This window comes from Protopterus annectens, chromosome 1.part0 (genome assembly GCF_019279795.1).
Source record: "Protopterus annectens isolate FY-2018-M chromosome 1.part0, PAN1.0, whole genome shotgun sequence".
Lineage (NCBI taxonomy): Eukaryota > Metazoa > Chordata > Ceratodontiformes > Protopteridae > Protopterus > Protopterus annectens.
In genome coordinates, this window is record NC_056725.1 from 1435986063 (window position 1) to 1436009747 (window position 23685).

The following is a 23685-nucleotide window of genomic DNA, read 5'->3' on the forward strand; positions in this document are numbered from 1 at the left end:
CACCACTACACTAGACAATTGTGGAATACAATCCTTTTGTCCCTGTACTGCAGTATCATTCTGGACAATGGGACATACCTGCATGGCCTACAAGACCTGATAGTTCCTACATGTGTTTCCATGCTGTCCAGGCTACTGCATCACAGGTCCTGCACAACAACATGGAATATGACAGAGCCATGTGTATAGGTAATAAGGCGGTCTGAGTGTATTCACTGAACTGCACTTCTGAAACACTTATAATTATGCTATACAGTTGATCTACTACATTTTGCACTGTTATAAAGTTTTTTATTGTTTCACTGCATTTATGTACTGTTTTATACAGTTTTAACTGTATTTTTCATTGCTAGATACTGTTTCATTACTGTGATTGCTTGTTTACTGAATTACTTAACTGTAAACTGCTTTTTCATACTGAGAGTTGTATTTTCTGTTTGTGAGTGCTCTATCCGAGCTTTTCTGTGCATTTTTGATTTTTTTTAGGTTTCTGTGTTCTATAGCTAGGAACTGTAATAGTGTGCATTACTATAATTGTCTGTTTACAGTTAAAAGCATTCTCCAGAGTCTGCTCCTTGATCTTTTTAAAACTTTCATTTAGTGGCTAACCACCCACCCTCCCTAGAGTTGTGTGTTCTTATACTTGGTGGCTTTGCAGTTGCCTGCCCATACTGTATATTTGATCTGTGACACTCCTCCCAGTCTAGTGTCATTAGTTCACTCAATCTAATAGAGAACAGTTGTGAAGGCCAGCCCACTCAGATTCTTAAAGTTGAATTAACTTCTGTTCCAGCTTTCTCCATTTCCACTTTTACTGGAAAAAAAATTATAAGCTTGCTTCCCCTCTTTCCTGTGGCAGGTCTTGTCCAAATAGATTTGCTGTGCCCAGGACTGTTTTCGAGCTCCTAAGCCCCCCCCCCCCAACTTAACTGGGGTTAAACCAGGGTTGCCAGATTTCGAAATGGCAGGTAGGGACAAACAAAGTGAAGACTAAAAAAAAAAAAAAAAAGGTCTTCCACGCTGGGTTCTATAATGCGGAACATCAGAGCCCGGGCCAATCAAAAATAAATAAACATGGAGCTGCTTCTGTTTAATGAGGAACATCACAGTTCCGCATTAAACAGAAGTAGCTCTGTTTTGCGATTTTTTGATTGACCCATATACCGGTATATGGGCTAATCAAAAATCGCTAAACATGGAGCTACTTCTGTTTAATGCGGAACTGCGATGTTCCACACTAAACACAAGAAGCTCTGTGTTTAGCGATTTCTGATTGGCCCGTATGCTGGTATACGGGCCAATTAAAAAAAAAAAAAACAAAGCGGAGGCTGCCCGGGATTTAAACCGGCAGTGTGGGACTCGAGATCAGGCTGCTGATCTCAGGACAGTCCCGCTTAAATAGGGACGTCTGGCAACCCTGGGTTAAATTATTCCTGGCGCTATAAAGTCTGTTCTTCAAAATTTCCCTTGCAACTAGTCAGCTTTTTAGTTTTAGCACTCAAATCTGTTTCTTTGAGTTCAGCACTTGTTCAGAACTCATTGTAAGCACTAAATAAGTTACAAATTACTACAGCACTCAACTTTCCTCACTTGTCTAGAGGTAAACAGTTTTTAGTACTTAATAAATAAGCACCTATTCAGGCATATTTAAAGGTCAGCTTTTTCAGTGTTTTCTCCTGTCTACCTAATGAATCTGGGCATCTTGGGACAATGCAGCAATTGCCTCAAGTACACAGACAACCCTCTCCTCCTACCACCCAACACTATGACCTATGAGAGATGCACTTATATAGCCAAACTGGAAGCAAAGCTCTCTTCACCAAAGACTGGCCTAGACCATCAAGAGGAGAAGGTAAACACTTGCACTGCACCACACTCATCACATAGTCCATCAAAACCTACATCACCAAAACACACACACACAAGCACAAAACACACGCCTACATTCGCAGAGGCTCTCAGTACAAATCTGCCCAAACAGCAGAGACCTCCAAAGCAGAAATGCAACCAACCTCCACCCCCCAACACAACCCAAATGACACATAGCCCACATACTCAGTGTGCCACTCAACTACAGCCCATAAGGCATAATGTACCCAACACTCTAGTCATAGGTGACTCTATAGTCAGGCACACTGATGTTCCACTAACCAGGCTAAACAAGGAAAAAGTTACTGTCAGCTGCCTGTCAGGTGCCAGGATCCGCCACATAATGAATGCACTCAGGTCACTACACAACAAGTACAAATATGACTCTGCCATTGTCCATGTTGGTGTGAATGACCTGAGACGTACCTCCCTGGACTACATGAAAAGAGACATGGAGGAGCTCTCCGATCTTTTAGCCCAGGCAGGTATGATCCTAGCCCTGAGTATCATCCTGCCATCATCCAGAATGATACCACAGTACAAGGACAAAATGATTGACTTTAACAATTGGCTAAGCTTCTGGTGGCATTCTAAGGGAATCCAGTATCTGTCTGCCTGGGACGACATGATCGACAGACCACGCTGCTTTGCCAGAGATGGCCTGCACCTGTCACCCTTGGGATTCTGGATACTGGCAAAGGCTCTTGCCACCCCTATAGTGCCTTTTTTAGGCAAGGTTCAAATGACAAATTCACCACCGTAACAGGTACAAGCAAGCAAAATCTGAGGGTAATGCTACTCAATGATAGAAGTCTAAACCTCAAAATGCACTCACTCGAGGCACTTCTTAAAATGGAGAACATTGACATCTGTGCAGTGACAGAGACCTGGTTCAAAGCTCCAGAGAGCACCCCTACATTACCAGGCTATAATTCATACCACACCTTTCGGCCACTAAACCCGGACCGAAACACTAAAGGTGGAGGAGTGTCCATATTCATTAAGGATATCCACACCTCCAAGCTAGTTGCTCAGCATAATGCATCCAAGATTATCCAAGTCCAACTAACTCTGGGCAAAACCACAATCCAGATTGTAGCTTGTTACAGACCCCCCACCATGCCCCAGGGATTCCCACTCCTCTTTTTTTGATACACTGGAAAATATTAAGGTACAACCCAACACTCTAATAATGGGTGATTTCAACTACCCTACCATTAACTGGGAAAGCTACTCATGTACCAACTCTTTTCCTCAACGTTTTCTGGAAATCATCAATTCCAATGCCTTGGATCAACTTATCCACACCCCCACCAGAGGCAGCAATATCCTAGACCTGGTCATCAGCAACATGGGCGACTGGTGTTCCACACCAGAGGTCAGCTCCTCGTTGGTCAGATCCGACCACGAGCTAATCACCCTAGACATACACATCCCGCCCCCACCCCCCATTAGGAAAACAACCGTAAAAAATTTCTCCAAAGCCAACTTCACGCTTCTTAAGACAGAAGTGGCAAACCTCACGACACCCATGCAGATGGACAATAGAGGTACGACTGCTGAATCCTACACAAATGCACTTTATAAGCACTTACATGAATGCATGGATCGTGCTATCCCTAACAGAACCAAGATGCTATCCTCCAAAAAAAGGAAGCCAATCTGGTGGTCTTCTGCCATAAACAAACTCTACAACAGAAGAAATAAACTGTTGTAGAAAAGAGTAAAATCCCACGATTGGAGGAACTCCCTGGTCAGCCTCAGTAAGAAACTGAGATCCCTCATAAAATCCTCCAAAGCTAGTTATGAAAACAAAATTGCCACTGATTCTGAAGACAACCACAAAGCATTCTATAGCTATGTCAAGAATCTCAATGGCAACACTCAGATATGCTCTGAGTTACAACACAATGACACTAAATATACAGAAACAGCTGATATTGCCAACATCCTGGCAGATAGGTTCAGTGCTAACTTTACTCCACTCTCACCCCCTAAAGGGCCCATCTTTATACTGGAAGAATGCAAGGTTCCTGTAATCACAGCTGCACAGGTAAAAACCTCACTCTCCAAAGCCAAAAATACAGCATCCATGGGACCTGACAACATCCCAGGCTGCCTTCTACATGAACTACAGAATGAACTGGCATCCCACCTAAGTACCATGTTCAGTCATAGCCTCACCTCAGGCTTTGTGCCCATTGAATGGTGCACTGTGATAGTTATCCCACTCCACAAAGGGGGGGGCCACAACAGACCCTGGGAACTACTGCCCCATTAGCCTGATGAGCCTGGTCTGCAAGGCCATGGAACGTATCATCATGGAACTCATAAACAAAGACATTAGAGATCTCCAAACTCTGGACCCCACACAGTTTGGGTTTGTAAAAGGCAGATCATGTCTCCTAAACCTGAAAGACTTCTTTGAAGTAGTCACCAAAGCCATAGATGAGGGTAAGGTGGTTTACACAGCTTATCTAGATCTCGCCAAGGTGTTCAACTCCATCCCCCACTCTGGAATTATAGATAAACCCACTAAACTAGGTATAAATCCCAAGTGGCTTACTGACAGAACCCACACTGTGAAAGTAGCAGACTCCAAATCAGACTTCAGACCAGTGACAAGTGGAGTACCACAGGGTTCAGTCCTGGGTCCTCTCCTGTTTGGTATCTACTTCTCTGAAGTACAGGCTAACACAGAAGGTCTTTGGCTAACTAAATTCACAGATGACTGCAAACTAGGAGCCATAACTGAAACTCCTAACGATGTGGACATCCTACAAAAGAGCCTCACTGAGACAGATGCCTGGTATCAAAGCCATGGTTTCAAGCTCAATGCCAAAAAGTGCATTGTCATCCCCTTTGGTAAAAACTCTGTACCTATGAACTACCACATAGGCGGTAGTCTACTTAACACCGAAAGTGTGATAAGAGACCTTGGGACACAGGTGGACAGTAGTCTTTCCTTTGATAATCACATCGCCACAGTGGTCAGGAAATCCTTCTATGCAGCACACCTCATCACAAAAGGTTTCTCATCCAGGAAAGAAAGAGGTAATTGTTCCCCTGTACTCATCACTCATTAGACCCATTATAGAGTACAACGCCCCTTTTGGTATGTACCTCACAAGACATCTACAACAACTGGAAAGGCCGCAAAAATACCTCACAAAGAGGATTACTGGCCTCAAACAGATGCCTTACGCAGACCATCTCAAAAAACCCCAGCTTTACTCCGTCGCATACCGCCTACTCAGAGGTGATCTCTGCCTAACATACAAAGCTATGTCAAACCCAGAGCTGTTGGACATGCTCCACTTAAAGAAATCCCAATCCCTCCAAGCTACATGCTCTAGGGACCTAAACCTTGTCACCTCAATAAACAGAACATGCTGGAGGGATAGATTCCTGTCCCAGAGACTTCCCATACTCTGGAACAGACTATCTATCTATGTCAAACAGAGCTCCTCATTAGCACTCTTCAAGAAAAATCTTGATGATTGGATGGGTAATAGGAAATTCACCCTGGGGATCACTTCTGTGGTTCTGCTTGACAGGGGCACAGGAAAATAATGTTCTTGGGTGGCGAAAACCTGGGTACCTTTTTGGCTAGGCTTCTATAGGCCCTAGGGCCAATAGCCTAGTACCTTCCTATGAACCTGTGAGTATGTGGCTAATCATGTCAGACAGGCAGCTGACAGTATGTATGCCCTCGTATAGGTCGGTGTGTAACATAGTGCTAGAGTTTGCATTCACAAATGAGTACTGTTGGGTATGTGTCCGGTCATGTGTTCAGAGGTGTGGCACAATTATGCAAACTATGTCATACAGTTTGTGTATTTCGGTGTCTGTCTCTTCCTGCTTGGGGAGGGTCACTTGTTTGGTCAGATACTTAGACGCGTCTGTGAATGTGTGTGATTTCTGGTAGTGTGTGTGGGTGTCCTTACTTTGTTCTGGTAAGGGTATGTGTTGGCTGTGTTGATGAGCTGCATGTGTTAACCTACACCTCATGACTGTCCAGTCTAGTCATGGCTGTAGACTGGGCTGCCATCCAGCTTACCCCTGTAGCTGCTTCCCAGACAATGTGTGGGGTGTGGTGTTAGGTGGGTCTGGCAGTGTACATGGTATAGAGATTACATTCCCCCAGGATGGCCACATACACAAAGCTGACATTAGGAAACACCAATAGCTGACTAGTGGACATGCCTGAATGAGCAGTCAGTACTTCAAGTACCAAGTACTGTATTTAGTTTACGTATTGCCTATGAAGATGTTTTAGACAGTTATGCTCACATGTAATTATTTGTGTTACAGATGTGACAAAACTGGCTATTACGGAAACATTGTAGCTACCCTTAGCAGCAAACCTCCTCTGAGGAGCACATCACATCCTGTTAGTTGATTACAGATGATGCATGTGTCTACAGGTCTGTTTCCTTCTCTGGGTATATACTCACATATCCACCAGGACCATGAGCTCTGTTGGGCACAGACACCCACCCCCCAAACAGAGTCATGTATCAATAGGCTCTGATGCCACTATAAACATGATCAGGATATAATCAGATAGTGTGAACCATCACCTATGATGCAGCTATTACACATGGGCAGCTGTCTCCTACATCTTACACTCCTCCTGCAGATGTTATACTGGAGTTAAAGATGATGTGTAACCTGTTTCATTACCAGTGCTGTGTACTACCTTACATACAGTATGTGCAGGCGGCTGTTAGGTTGGGCTACACAAACCTGGTAGTTCAACCAGTGTGTCTGTACTCTCAATATCCACTCTATGTAGGTGTGCACATAGCCATTTGACCCAGCCCTGTAACAAGGGTCACTACACATTTGCATAACATGTACACATGCACAGCTGTTATTGCTTGCAAATGATAGTGGAGAGGTGGATATTACATGTGTTATGTGCTTGGATAGTTACCTGGCTCTTCCAATTATCTTTGCTATCATGCTGCTAACCTGTCAGATGAATACTAATGCTATGTATCCTGTCATTGAGTATTGTAATTGCCAATAGATATAACTACTGTTTGCATAACATAACAGAACTGCTATGTAGAATAGAACACAGATCTGCCTAGAATACTGTATATTACACAGTTATTGGCACAATATCCCAAAATGCACACCATATTTGCACGGTAAGCCCACCTACTTTAACATGTTCATCTTACTTATACACCCACACATATGTCGACTGTTACAATATAACAACATATACTATCCCCTGTTGTAGCACATACTTGTTGGACAAATCCTGACACTGACAGTGGCTGGAAGCGAAATGGTGGGTTCCAAGCCCATATCATCCGTGGTGGTGTATGTGGAGTGTGCCGTGTGACCTACAGCAGTACACACATAGAATACTACAAGCATTACTACTGCTCAACAATACATCGCTACAAGATAGCTAATTTCCACTATATGCATTGATTACACTGTAATTCTTACAGTACAGATACTACATACACAGACATACTACATGTTATGCATACCATCTTAGTAATCGGAGGTGTTGTTAACTAGCGTAATACTCGTTTTTGGTTCGTCTTTCCGTGTTTTGTACTGTCCTACAGGTAGATACAGATGGTTTGAATGTGTGACAAGGCAACCTTTTATAGTTACAGATCAGTAATATGTGCTATCCTGATGGCCAATTGGTATTCCTAAGTAGCTAATTACATGCACATCAGCTGTGCTGCTACTGCCTTAGCCAATACCATGGCTACAGTGGAGTATAACTGAGTACTCCACTTGGGCGTTGTTCCTTTGCCTTACTTGTGAGGAAGACAGCGTGGAGATTTTGTTTGGAATCCATTGCAACAGCTGTATTGAGACAAACAGTAATATATTGTGTGTAATGTCCAGAGGAGTTGGTCTAAATGTGAGTACTGCTGTTATATTTCTGAACATTGCTACTTGTGCATGGTTTGTCTGTACCTAATACTTCTGCATATGTGCCAGTCTGGCCAGGTTGTTTGACCAGCTCAGGGCTGCATAGCTATGCATATAATGTTAGGGGGTTTACAGTGTGCTTACCAGACATATTTAGTTTGGTGTTACTGTGTATCATACTGTGCTAATAATCAGTACATGGGAAAACTTCCTGGCATACGAACCTTTCAACCCTCTGAAACGGGATTAGTTCATACAAACCCTGTTACATCAGCAGCTGCTCAATTGTATAATGGCAACTATTTCACATAGGGCCATGTTAGTGTGTCTGTGTCCAGGTATGTTAAGGTTTTAGCAGATGTTGTACAGCAGTTGCATAATTGGTTATGGTATGACAGTATGTATTGATGTAATTATTTCTGTGTCCCAGAACCATACAGCCAGGGGTTGGGGGAGCCTGTCCAGTTTGATAGCTGCAAGACCTGTTGGGGGAATTGAATGGTGTTGAATTGCCACATTAACATGCCCTCTTTAGATCACTAAGTGCCCCTATCACCCTCCACAACCCCAGTCTTCAACAGTTTCCTGCAACTCTGCCTGGAATTGCTTCACTGGCTATGCTTGACAGATGCTCAGTTACTTCATCAATGGTGCAGGGAAGGCCAGCAAACTGTTGCTATGCTTCTAATTGCCCTTGGGTAGATAGATAGTAGGCTATCTGTGCACCTCTAACGTGCAGGCCATCACAGCCGTAATATGCAAATAAACAGACCTTCAGATCACAATATACAGTGTGAACTCACCATGTAGTCAGGAAACAGTTGAGTACAGCATGAACATACAGAACACTGATACTTAGTCACTCCCAAATGCCTATCTTGGAAGCTAGAAGACTCGTATAAGGTTAAGGCCTTCTATTGCTTACCACTAGGTCACCTACAGAGGAGATGAAAAACAAGCACAGATGGGGAACATGCATGTAATGATACCATACTGGCCTATGTGTCTGCCTTACACTTTGGAATACTGGCCAAGGCTATTGGCGCCCCCATGGTGCCTTATTTAGGAGAATCCTGAAGGTGAATACCAGCTCTGTAAACAGCACAATAGCAGATTCAATGAGGTTTATGCTACTCAACACCAGGAGTTGTGATTACAACATGCATGTACTCACATCACTCCTCAGGATGGACAACATCAACATCTGTGCATTAACTGTAATCTGTCTTAAGGCTCCTGAAAGCACACCAGCACTACCAGACTGCAACCCATACCACACATTTCAGCCATGGAACATGGACTGACAGACATGGAGGAGCTGTATCCATATTCATCAGGGATACCTACACCTCCGGGTTAGTGGGGCAGCACGATACCTCTGTGATCATCCATGTGCAGCTAACATCAGCCACAACAGCAATGTGGAATGTGGCCTGCTACGGATCACCCTCCATGACCTAGGACCTCCACTGCACCTACCTGGAGACAGTGGAGAACACGACAGTCCTAACACACACCCTGGCATTGGTCGATGTCAACTACCATACCATTAACTGGGAAACATACTCCGGTACTCACTTCCGGGACCAGCGCTTCCTGGAATGTATCACCTCATATGCCCTGTATTAGGTGGTAACCTCCCTTATGTGGGGTGGAAGCTACTAGATGTGGTCATCACCAACATGGGCAATAGGTGCACCACAGTGGAGGTTAACCGGTCACTGGTTAGATCTGACCATGAACTATTCACTGTTTCCACACCCTAGCATCTCCCCCACCCACAGATACCACAGTGTATACTTTTCCTACAGCTACATTTACACTACTAGTGACAGGGGTGGGGGTTTTCACAGCCCCCACACTAAGGGGAAACACTGCTCCAGATACAGACAGATTTACAAATGCAGTCTATAAGCACCTACATGGATGTATGGATCGTGCCATCACTGGTAAACCAAGACTCACTCACTCCTAGACAAGGACACTGGTCTGGTGGACCTCTGCAATAAACAGGCTATACTACAGAGGTAGGACAGTGCTCCAGACACACAGCAAATCCCATGAAGGGCAGACATCTGTGACCACTATTAGTATGATATGTAGGTCCCTCATGACATCATCCAAGGCTAACATCAGCAGGAGAATACGCAAGGATTCAAAAGATAACCACAAAGCCTTCTTTGGCTATGTCGAGGATCTACATGGTGACACACAGATTTGCATTGTGCCAGTGAAATATAGCGCAAAATATGCTGACCCTACCGATATCGCCAACATCCTTACAGATACATTCGGTGCATACTTCACCCCCTAAAGAGCCCACAACACTACCCGAAAGGTACAGTATCCCATCAGAGACACACAGGTGGAAATAGCCCTCTCTAATAGCAGAACACAGCATCAATGGAGGCAGATGTTGACCCAGACCACATCTTGCAAACTGTACAAGACAACCTGCCCCCCACCTAATTATGCATTCCTACCTCAGCCTTTCCACAGGCTATATGCCCATACAATGGCCCGTGGCAACGGTTATTCCACTCCATCACGGGGAAATCACAACTGACCATGGTAACTACCACCCCATAAGCCTAACTAGCCTGGTCTGCAATGGTATGGTTCACATCCTCATGGCACTCATTAACAATGACATTGGTAACCTTCGGACCCGTGACCCAACCCAGGTCAGCTTGGTTGACTGCAGTTCATGCCTACTGAACCTGTTTGATGTCTTACATACAGTCGCCAAGACATTAGATGACAGGGGAGGTGGTTCACACACCTGGACCTCACCAAGGCTTTTGACACCATGCCCCACTCAGGCATTATTGATAAGCACACCAGCCTATACATTCACCCATACATCACAGGTTGGTCTGCCAACGGGCTTACACACACAACCCACATAGTATGACTAGCATTCTCCAGGTCCATCTCTTAAACAGTCATGACTAGTGTCCCACAGGACTCAGTCCTGGGAGCCCTACTGTTTGGCATATACATCTTAGATGTACAGACAAACACAGGTGGACTACAGCAGACCATGTTTGGCAATGACTGCAAATTGGGAGCCATGACTGATAGTCCAGCTGACATGGACATCCCTCAGGGGGCCTTACAGAGAACGTCACAGGGTGCCAATGACACGGCCTGCAGCCAAGTGCCACTAACTGCATGGTCATTCCATTGTGGAATTGGCACCCACATATTAACACATGAGCGGCAGCCACTTTAATACAGATGAGGTCATGGGGTATCTGGGGACTAAGGTAGATAGTGATCTCCCCTGTGACAATCATATCTCCACAGTAGTTAGGACATCCTTCTATGTAGGCCATCTGACTACTAAAGGATTCCCATCTAGACATACTGGGGTTATAGTGCCCCTTTACTCATCACTCATCAGTCCCATCATAGGGTATAATAATCCATTTAAGATGTACCTCAGAGGACATGTCCAACAGCTGGGTGGTCCACGAATGTACCTCACCAAGGGGAATACTGGCCTCCAACATATGGCCTATGCAGCCAGACTGAATAAACTCCTGCTTTATGCAGTGGCATCTCATTTACCCAGAGATGATCTCCGCTGACCAACACAGCCATGTCGAACTCAGGCTTGATGGATATGCTCCACCTATGGGAATCCATGTTACAGTGAGCCACACACTGTAGTGAGCTCACCTTGCCACAACAATAGCTGAAAGATGCTGGAGGGACAGCTTCCTGTCACAGACACAGCCCATACTTTGGAATAACATCCCTAACTACATTTTACAGAGTCCCTCACTAACACTCTGCAAGAGAAACCTTGAAGGGTGGATGGGGAACAGTAGATGCATCCCAGGGATCCCACCATTGGCTCTGCTCCACAGAGGGATGGTTAATGACTCAATGGGGTAGCAAATGCTGACACATTTTGTCTGGTCTTATGAATGGTCTCTGGCAGTTGGCCAAGTACCTACCTATGAATCTATACATACAGTATCTGCATTTGCTGATAGCTTAGTTTACTGTTCAGGTGTTGCCTTACCTTGTGCCACTGGCTGTTGTATGTGCAATAGTTGAGGGTTGCCTATGTTAGATGCACACAGTAGACTGCCTATACATGAAAATTTACAGGTAGTCTTGTGTGTGTGCCATCCATTTTTACTGTGTGTGCAGGTGGAGAAAGGGGTCAGTCCCTAGGTGCCTACACTGTCAGTGTGTATGTTATACGTTCTGTCTTTGCCAAGGCATGGGCATACTGGGCATGCCTCTGTCTGCCTACTGGGGCTGGCTCAGGGTGTTCGTGGTCTGAGTACCTCTGTGCCTGTGGGGCCCTTGGCAATGGTGATGGGCTGTGAGGGCCTTCACCATTCTGTCCCTGCTGCAGCTGTTTCCGCAGGACCATTTTGTGTAGCATGGCACACACTATGAAGATGTGGGCACATGTGCCTGGAGAGTACTGCAAGGCTCCACCAGATATGTCCAAGCAACGGAACCATGATTTCAGCATCCAAAACACACGCTCTATAATGATTCTGGTTTGTGCGTGTGCCTCATTATGGTGTTCCTGAATGGGTGTGTGTGCATTTCTGATGGGAGTCATCATCCATGGTTCCAGTGCATAGCCAGCATCCCCCACCAGGTGGCCATTTAGGATGTCCTCCCTGGCAAATAACCGATACAGCTGTGAGGCATGCCAGATGTGGGAGTCGTAATAGCTTCCAGGGCTGCCAGCACACACATCCATGATAATGCCCTGGGCATTGCAGACGACCTGGCAGTTGATGGAGGGATATCCCTTGTGGTTTATGTAGCACCTTCCCTGCTCACCGGGTGGTGACTTGATGTGTATGTGCATGCAGTCTATTGCACCCATTACCTGTGGGTATTCTGCCACACGGTGGAAGAGACGCATATTGCTGGCCAACTCCTCCTGCTTTTGAGGGAAGTATATGCACTCATTGGCATGTGGTAACATGGCATCCAGGAACTGGTGTAGTACCCTGGATGCTGATGCCTGTGAGATACCCATGATATCCCCAGTTGGTCTTTGAAAGGTACCTGTAGCTAGTATTCTCAGGTGTACACATACCTTCGTATCCACTGGGATGGGTTCCCCTTTGTTTGTTCTGGCTCTGAGGCATGGCCGGCACAGCTCCACAAGATGCTGTCCTGATCCTGTCCACCCTGTAATGCTCTACTATCTCCAGATCATGTAGCCCCTGGTAGGTTAGCCTGGGTCTGAACACTCTCCTCCTCCTCTGGTGCCTGCAGTGGTCATGTGCGTCATCCTCCACACCACCTTCAGTCTCCAACACATGCTGGTGGATCAAAGCTATGGCAGCCCCTAACATGTACATAATAAAAGTTCCCCATCTGTATACACCACTGGTGCAGAGTGTATGGGAATACACAAATGTGTGTGAGGTGCTTTCACACTTTATAGTATTGTGCTATGGATGCTGCTGATGTAAGTGGGTGTGTATGAACTATTCCAGCTGCTGTGTGTCTTAATTATGGGTTTTGCAATGAGTACTGCAAGTGTGGGGCCTTTACTGTGGAGATCTACTTGCCTGCCTTGATTACTCTGTTGCCCTTTAGTTCACTTTTAGACCTGGATCCCCTCCCATTATCAGGCATGCATCTACCTGCCGTCTTTCTTGTTTTGTACTTTCCCTACCCAGTCATAGCGAATTGTGCCTTGTAGTTGATATACTGCATATCACCTTTGTTCTGCTTTGACATTTTGCTGTTTTCTTTACAGTACAGCCCCTCCCCTTCCCTGTTCTGTAGGTAGCTGCTTGCAGCCTTGTTAGCTGTTGTCAGTGGCCCACTGTAGGCTCCTAGGTGTTAATTAGTCATTTGTACTTCAGTTTTACTGCTGCAGCATTTCCTTATTTCTTTCCTATATCCTTCCTGTTTCAGCTGCAGTGCATGACGCACATACCCATTTACCGGGTTTACGTGCGTTTTCATCTCCGTTCACATGCATACTCGGTTACCTTGTGTTCTCTCAGCTAAGCATAGCTATGGGCAATTCAACACACCCCTATCCTGCAGCTTTACCTAGCTAGGGGCAGACCGTTTAGCAATGCTCCAATGTGCTTACAGCAATGGCAACACACCCCTCTCTTGATGTCATCTTTATCTCAAGGGCTCACCTCGGTGTTATAATGCTACGCTGTGATGTGCATCCTTACACCAGTGGGAAATCTGCGATTCACTATTACTCTTCTCATTTGCATGGCATTGCCTACTAATTCCTAGCTACTGTGCATAACACTGTCACTGCCCCTTAGCAACCCTTGCGCCATGAGTATGGTGTAGCATGCCTGCCATTGACTATGATGGGGGAATCGTGTTATGTGTTTCACTGCTGTTTTATTCTATATTTTTATATATTCCTTGCGATCACCTTTGTGCACCGCTGCCCTGTGCTTCCACGTCGCGATAGTGCGACTATATATATTAAATGTTAATTTTATATTTTGTACATTTTTTTTTTTTATGCCAGTGGCTATATATTTAGCCATTGGCATATATTTACATTATAATACATGTGTTTGGTCAGCTGTCATGGCTCTGATTTTATGTTTGCAAAAATGTAAACCATTTTCTACGGTTTACATTTCTGCTTGCTTACACTACGCCTGCACCACTTCCTGAATCGCTACATACCTTCATTTGCATGCATGGAAACAGCTCGTACCTGAATCGCTCGGCAGCCATATTTGGTCTTAGAACGCCGACACTATGCCTGCACCTGGTGCAAGCTTCATGAATCCCGGTGTTTGTTTTCAAGGTAAATGCCACTTGTGAGACTACGCATCTAGTCTGTCTGGCACATTGTTTGATATGTAGATCATTTTATATAGGAAAAACAGACAGAAAATTAAAGGAGAGATTAAGAGAGCATGTGTATGATATTAATAACAGAATTGTCAGCAATGCCCTAGCTAAACATGTAATGGACAATGACAATACACATAGTTTAGATTTTTGGCTATTGATAAAGCAAATGTTAATGAGAGAGTGGGTGATGTTAGAAATATATAATGGAAGTAAATGAAACCAGGTGGATAGTAAGGGTGAGATCTGACAGTGGTAGAGGTTTAAATGATAAAGTTCCTTTGAAACCCGTCCTGAAAGCAAGAACTTTATATAGGTAGGTTTTACATTTGTATTTTATGATAAATATCTTATCTAGTATAATTTTGGTAGAATTTTATATATTTTAATGATTCAATGTTATACATTTTTGTATCAATATAGAAATGTTTTAACAGAAGGTCACTGCTGACACTGTAACTGAATATGCACATTATATACATATAACTGTGACTGTTATGTAAAAGGAAAAGTCTCTTTAAAACTTAATTGTTGATTGGATAGGGTCTGGGAGATGTATTTAAATGGAGGTTAGATGTGCATTATGTTAACGTCTCAAGAAGCAGTTTATCTAACTATGAAAGTGCTTACGTATCTTGTTTGATTTAAGTCCATCAGTTTCCTCTGTTGTCTTGGTGCTGTTTGGATTATCTCTATATTTGAACAGAACATTCATCTGGACCCTCCGGATATTTTTGTTTTGTGGATTAAAAGCTCCTTATTACACTTCACCCTAGCTTGAGCACATGTGAAGATATTAAATATTAATGTTGTACATCGTGGAAACCCAAATGCCTCAGAAGTTCAGTGGTTTCTTTATGACCCTGTTTCTGATGTTCAAATTATAACTATACCAGTCCTTTTCAAGTTTGTTACACTTATATTTAAATCTGGTAGCTCTTCATTCAAAGTTTGATCTGTACCATGATTAAGTGGCTTCCCTTTCATAAATATTGGAAAATGCCAATGTTCGGCACAATGGAAGTTTTCTTTCTTACAAAACTTAACGTGTGTATCTAGTTGGCCTGACAATGTCACTGGATGTGTTTTCATGGTTACAATGTCACTGGATGTGTTTTCATGGTTACAATGTCACTGGATGTGTTTTCATGGTTTTATACCGTGTTACAGTATCTTATAATATGTCACATGTATCTAATCTTGCCCAAGAACCATATATCATTGAAAATGTGTATATTTAAATTTGTTCTGTCTTATTTTCATTACATCAGTGAAGCTAACTACATGTAAATATTTCTCTTAAGTATCTGCTCTTAAGCTATATTCTATGATATCCTGGCTAAACAAAGACATTTTCCTTATTTCCTGTAGTGTTCCATAAATGTCTGTGTCGAGTATAATCTTTTTTTTCCTAGCTAACTAATATAATGTAATTGCTACGTAATGTCACAGCTACATGTCTTGATTGCCCTTTGGCTGTAAGCTTAGTATAAACGTATGAATCTAATTACTAGCTATAGAAAATAAAACAGTTAAAGCATTTATAATCATGTGCATTTTGGCAAGATGCAATCAATAGTAAACATATTTATTTAATTTTATTTTATTTTACATTTGTTGACTGGGAGAATCCGACTGGATAAATGTCCATTTTCAGTGGAGGCCCGGGGAGAAAAGCGCCACAGTTTATAAAAATACAAAGGCCTATAAAGGCATGTATACATATATAGCGTCAATTCACGCATACAGAGACAAAGTACATAACATAACATTTTTGAAGTACATAGAGAAAGAAAATGTTATGGCTGCACATTTTACAGGTACATAGAGGAGAACTATTTTAGCTGCTAATTGTAGTATAAGGACACGTTAGTTGTATGACCAGTGATTTCTACTTGAAATTTTGAGAGTATGTATGATTTGCCAGTAGAGTTTTCAAGAGTACAGTAGAACTGCTAGTAGATGAGGTTTGCGTATAAAGAATTGTAGTACATGCAGTAAATTAGTATGTAGATGTTGATTGAGAAGTCCTGAGGTAAAAAGCAAGTGTAGAGGGTCAATCTGGGGGAAGGCATGGCCATTGTCTATTGATAAGAAGGTGTTCCTTTAGCAGTTGTTTAAACTTAATGACAGAGTTTGCTGAGGTAATATCAGGGGGAAGTGAGTTCCAGATTCTGCCTATGTAGTTAGGAAATAGGGAGTCTCCTGCTGAGTTGCTGGATCTGGTGATCTTAATTAAGGTCCTGTCACTAGAGCGTAATTGTCATGGGTTTTCATGTATTTAAGTAAATTAGATAGTGTTGGTATTTTGTCTGGATATAGTAGGAGATTTTTTGTGAAAACTAGCTGGTGGAATGCAATGAGATTTTAGTTGGTATAGTGAGTGGCAATGATGGGCATGGTAGGGAGCATTTGTGGCAAATATGGCAATTTGATTGTAACATGTGTCTAGTTTTTTTAATTTCTGTTTTGGATAGGTTGGTGAAGACAGGGGCGGCATATAGAAGTGTGGATATTAGCAGAGTTTGAGCCATGGGAATTTTAGTCTGTTGATTTAGGTATGTTTTATTTTTGTACAGACTGCCTAGTTTTCTGTGTATGTTTTTGATGGTTTGATTTTTGTGTCGGTCAAACTTCAGTTTATTGTCAATTGTTACACCAAGTAGTTTTGTGTGGGAGTCTGAGGAGATAGTTGTACCATCACTAGACGTAATACTAAAAGAATCGGTGTCTAAGTTGAATTTATTTGCTTTGAAAATTAGTAATTTGGTCTTTTTGGGTTCAGTAACAGGTTTATACTGAGAAACCAAGCTTCAGTGGTTTTGAAGACTTGTTGGGTAGTGGAAAGGAGTGCGAGGGGGTTAGTGGCTGAGCCGACTAGTGTTGAGTTGTCAGCATATTGTATGACAGTTGCATCTTGGGTGATCTTATTCAGATTGCTGATGAATATGGAAAATAATAGCATGTCTAAAATTGATCCTTGTGGGACTCCAGTTGTAATGGGGAGCAGTGTGGGTAGTTTGTTATCCCACCTGACTGCTTGCTGTCTACCTATTAGGTAATTTTGAAACCAGGCTAGTGAGTTAGCAGTTAGTCCAAGGTCAGGGAGGGTCTCCAGAAGTTTGGGATGGTTGACCATGTCAAAGGCTTTTGATAGGTCTAGAAATATGGCCTATGTTAGATTGCCTAGATTTAGGTTCTGGTTGATTAGGTTGGTGAAAGAGTGGATGGCAGTTGTTGTACTGTGGGCTGATCTAAATCCGTGTTGGGTAGGAGTGAGAAGTTGTTTTATAAGTAGGTATTGCATAAGTTGCTGGTGAATGCATTTTTCTAATATTTTGGCAAGTGGGGATAATATGGCAATAGGGTGATGGTAAGATCTGTACAGGTCCCACCTTTGTGTAGTGGGGTGACATATGCTATTTTCCACACTGTTGGAATCTTGCTTTCTATTATTGATCTGTTCAGGAGTATTGACATTGGATAGGCTATCTCATTAGCAGCTATAACAATCACATCATACACAGTTCAAGCCATGGTGGTAGGACCTAAGGTGCTGGAAAGGATGCATCTAAATGGCAAACTGAAAAAAAGACACTGCAGTATGTTCAACAGCATTAAAAAGGTGGTAACAGCTAACAATTTTGACATATTTTACAACAGTGATACAAAATGTGAGTATAAACACAAATATGTAGTACATAAGAGCAGCAGCTTGCTGATTAGTAAATTCTTAAATCAGGCTGATAGATTTAACAAAGATCAGAGTAAAATATACAAACAAGTACATGCAAACCAGTAATATCCATCTTAAGTAATATTTTATAACAATGAATGTTATTCGGTGTCTTTAATTGTACCCAAAATGAAGTATTTAATTACACATGGTATAGATCTAGCAGTTAAGGGGTGTTTTTGGAAAAGAAAGTGTAGATCAAGATGGGAAAGTAGGGGTAGATGAAACAGTTGATACTCAGAGAGATTAGGAGTGCTAAGGAAGAGGGGTTAGGGATGATACTCACAGAGATGAAGTTTGTGGGAGAGGTAAGGAACATTATGATACCTCGTGCAGAGAAAACATTAAAGGTAGAACTAAACGGAGAAATGATAAAGGAACAGGGCTATAAATTTAATGATCTCAAATGCAAAGCATATACTTGTTACAGATTGTTGATTCTACACAATTCTATTTTGTTTATAATTGCTCATCCATAATCTATTACATTACATTACATGCCTCAGATGCATAATTTAAACATGCCTGATGTGTAGCAAGACTGCCCTAATAAAAACATGATTTACTAACATTTTGCTTCTATTTTCTTCCTTGAAGTTTTACTGCATGGATGTGTTATGGTCTGATACTTGTTGGTATCCTCTACTTAAGATATAAGAAACCTGATATTCCTAGACCTTGCAAGGTAAGCTAATGTGTTTTGAAAAGACTTACCCCCGAGTACAAATGATTATTACAAAACTTTGTCATGCTGTACATCACAGTTAGGAGGGTAAGATATGGGACCAGAAATATGAATAATGTAGAATGACATGAGGGCCCATCTGCAGGTTTTTGACTTTACTGATAAGACTGATCAGTAATACATAGGAAACTAAACCACATGGCTTAAATACTAGTATACTGATAGCTGTAAAGGTTATGATTATTTTAAAAAAGAAGTATTTATTATATTATCATTATTTCAGAAGAAAAAGAATGTATTACATTTGGTAGTTATTTTGCAATATTATATCTTTAAATATTCCAGGCATTCATGCTATTTTACTTAATTTGCATTAATATCATTCTGAAACTATACCAAGAGTAGACATACATATACTGATGACATTAAAGAACTGCATTTTCAGTATCTTAGAGAATTAGACATGTTCTACTGAATATCTTAGTTGATGAGTTGCCATTATATTGAAATGCCTTTCATAACAGTCTTGCATATTTTGGAGTGGACACTCCAGGGATGGGGGCACAGAAATGTCATTGGTATTTGTAAGTGAAGATGCAGTTAGAATCTCATCTTGTGATGGCATCAACTTTGGTGACAGTTCAGGATCACGTTCTGTCAGCACAGCTCCCTGAGACATGTCTCTCTCTCTCTTGTTTCCTCTGCAATGAATGAAGTATTCTGGAACAATATTTTTGCCCTGTAGTCACTTTGCAACTTGTTACATACCTTGAACAAACATTTAATTTTTCTTTTCACCACTTTGATGTCTGAAGTTTTCAAAATTAATGATCTTTACTCTTCATATTACTATAAAACAAACACTTCAAGTTGTTTCATATGGTATTTCTGCCAAATTCTCACATTATAATCAAGGTCGCTGATTTTCTATTTATTAAGACAAATACCATACTGTTCCCAAATTTAGACTATCCAAGTCCTTGAAAAGTGAGACATTTATGGAATTTGGCATTTTATTTTAAAATAGTTATTCATTATAACTGATGTTTGTTTTTCAATTTACTATTTGCAAATTTTCCATTTTGCTTTATTCACAATTCAGCACTTGGTGTCTGTTTTTATTTTTACTAAAAAAAGGCAGCAAATTCTGTTAAGCTATTTAATCAGCATTGTGACAAAAAGATTCCTCACTGAATTTGTGCAAAATAATAGGAGCACCATAATTAAACAGTAGCAAAATGAATTACATGACAGTAAGGACATTGCAATGCTTTCCAATAAAAAAAAAATTCTAATTCTATGCACATATGAATAGCTGCCTAGATGCATCTATCCCTTTCCAAAGTAAATGCAATGCCAAATTCAAAATTAACTTCTTATGGTAGAACCCACATATAAACAGGCTCTGTAATAAATGAAAAAGTTTCAAAAATAACTCTTGCTAAACTTAACAAGGAACTCTAGGGTCTGATCAAATTAGCCAAAGCCAGATATCAGTCCAGATATGAGGTAAAATAGCCACCCTGGCCAGGGACAACCATAAAGGCTTTTTAAATTATATTAGAAACCTTACAAACAATGACAAGCACCATGCAGAGCTAATAGTAAATGATAGCACATACACAGACCCAAAGGGCATAGCTATAAGATGATTCATAGGTAAATACTAGGCAATGAGCCGACAGACTATTACAAGCCTATCCAATTACCACACAGTGACCAGAGGACAGAACAACCTCTGTACCTTATTCTATGAGGTGAAGACCTTAACCATTGCACCAACCTTCTAATCTACTAGCAGGTAAAACTTAGTTGTAACTTCACCCCTTTCTCCCTTCTTATATCCCCACACCTCATACCCACATCTACATGTTCTCCCTCAAATCTCCCATGAAAAAGTCTTCAAGGCACTATCCACTGTCAAGAACACTATTTCTATGGAGTCAGATAACACAACAGGACCTGTCAGACCCCTGTAGAGGCTATTCAGTGACAGCTACCAAACAGGCTATGTGCTAGAAGAATGGAGTACAGCAACTGTCATCCATCTTGCACAAGTGTCAACGGACCTAAGACATTGTAGATCCATAAGTCTGACCCACTTCATCTGTAAAGCTATGGAAAGGATTATTATGGAATTAATGAATAATGACATAGGTAACTTACAAACTCTCAACTCAAGCCATTTTGGAATTGTGAAGAGCATAAACTACCTTCTTAACCTGGATGACATCTTCAAGAAGGCTACTGAAGCAATGGATGAGGATAAATCAGTACACACCACATATAGAGACCTCATAAAGACATTCAGCACTATTTGGCACTCGGGTATCACAGGTAAACTCTCTCAACTAAATGTTGATCCCTGTGTAACTCATTAGATAGCAGACTGGCTCACAAATAGAACCTATGAAATTAGGAATGGCTGCTCTACCCCCTACAAAAGACCTGCCACTAGTGGTGTATCCTAGGGTTTAGTCCTTGGGACACTCCTCTTTGGCATTTGCTTCCCAGAGGTCAAACATATTGTTAAGGATATATAACTGACCAAGTTTGTTGATGACTGCAAACCTGGTGCCATCACTAACTGCCCAGAAGACACCAAGAACCTCCAGGAGGGCCTTTTCCAAACCAATATCTGGTGTCAAAACCATGGATTAAAACTAAATGCCAAGAAATTTATAGTAGTATCCTTTGGTAAGCTAGAAATCCCTTGAAACTATAATATTAACAATACTGCCCTTAAAGTTGATCCAGTTGTCAGTGACTTGGGAAGTTGTGTAAACAGTGAACTGCCTTTTGATCACTATGTATACACTATTGAAATAAAGTCCTTTTTCATTATAGTTTATTACGCAAGGTATAGTGTCTAGGTCTAGGCTGTGATCATTTCACTAAATTCTGCAGTCATAAAACAAATCATTGAATGCAATATCCCCTTTGGTATATACCTCTCAAAAGTTGACATGACTTGAGCACCTCACAAAACAATTTCTTGCTAAGAAAATCAAGGGTCTAAATTACAAAAATTATGCAGATTATTTTGAAGCCTTGTCCTCTTTTCATTGTCATACAGGCTACCGAGGGGTGATCTTTGCCTCGCATACAGAGCCTTAACAGACCGTATCTTGTGAGACATACTGCACATTTGCAAGTCCATTGGGGGGGGGGCAAACACCCACTCAAGATATCTTATTCTCTTTTGCAACATAAAAAGAATGGGGAATATCTCTCTCTCTGTCTCTATATATATATATATATATATATATATATATATATGTATATATACGTATATATATATATATATATATATATATATATATATATATATATATGTATGTATGTATATCACAGAGCATAACACTTGTTTGGAATAATCTTCCTCCCCACATAAAGCAAAGTACTTCTCTTTCACTATTCAAACATAATCTAGACAATTGTAAGGATAACTACAAATTCACCTGTAGTTTAGCACCCTTGTCCCTCAGTTGTGTTGCCAGAGATGACTTGTAACTAGAGCTTGTGGCAATTAAATCCAGGCTCCTGGTATTTTAAGTTACATGAGCAGTCGACCATCTTAGGCTTGGGACTCTTGGGAGCTTGGAAACATGGCATTTGGACTACATTTTGCATCCATGAAGGTACACAAACAACATTTAAAATACTGTATTCATCTTACCATTTAAATCAGTTTTCTGTGTGTCCCTATTTGTGTTTTTTATGAATCTGAAGTTAAAGCTATTAACTGAAGGCATTTTTATAGTTGCAGTGCTGTATAGTCGGTGGTGCTTTTCAAGTGGGGTCTGTGCTGTGCTTAGGTGTTTAAATCACTTCTGAGTGGGCTCACAGTTTATTGCATTTACTGTGTCTCTTCTGAAACTGAAGCTACAGCTATAAATTGAGTTTTTTCCCACTCACCCTTTTCCTGCTGTGCTTTTAAACTTGGAGGCTTTTAAGCTGCCCACCCCTACAGTATATCTGGTGTTGTTTGGAGTCTCCACCCAGTCTCATCTTCTGTATACCAGGCCCTAGAAGCTCTTCCCAGCATTATCTTCTCTACTCATCTTATTGGGTACTGACAGATGAAATTGGGAAGGCCCTACCCTTAGACCATTAGTAAGCTTTGAAATTGCCTTAAAGTGTGTGCTCCTCATTGCTGGCTTGTCTGCCTTTGAATGACCGTATAATTACTTGTATCTAGTTTTTTTATTTGTTTCTGGTATATTTTTACTTTTGGATAACTAAAGTGTGTTTTTACATTAAAATGACTGAGTAGAAAGGTAGCCAGGTCTGTCTGAGTTGGGATAGACACTGGGTAGTCTTAAGTGAAAATTACTTGTAGCTAGTTTGATTTGTTTCTGATACTTTTCAACTTTTGGTAAGCAAAGTATATTTTTACATTAAGAAGACTGGGTTGAAATTCTATTGGTAGTAGAAAGGTAGCCTGGTCTGTGCAAGTTGGGAAAAACACAGGGAGTCTTAAAAGTGAGATTGTTACATCAGCCAGAGGACTTTTTAATTGGTGTAATCCCTTTTCTTTGAATCTATAAATTTGGTGTCTTTACTCAGTTCTTGGCCCAGTTCCATAGAACTCAAATATTTGGCATCCATGCCTGTGTTCTCAGAGTATTTGGCTTGCATCTGG

General features: G+C 41.5%; 1 protein-coding gene across 1 annotated transcript in view; it reads left to right on the forward strand.

Annotated features, from left to right (window-relative positions):
• LOC122802429 (b(0,+)-type amino acid transporter 1-like) overlaps positions 1-23685 on the forward strand; it is a 251378-nt gene that overhangs the window by 205179 nt on the left and 22514 nt on the right. The window contains exon 5 of the mRNA XM_044072078.1: positions 18953-19040. Coding sequence (XP_043928013.1) covers positions 18953-19040 — 88 coding nt within the window. The remainder of the gene's footprint in view (positions 1-18952; positions 19041-23685) is intronic.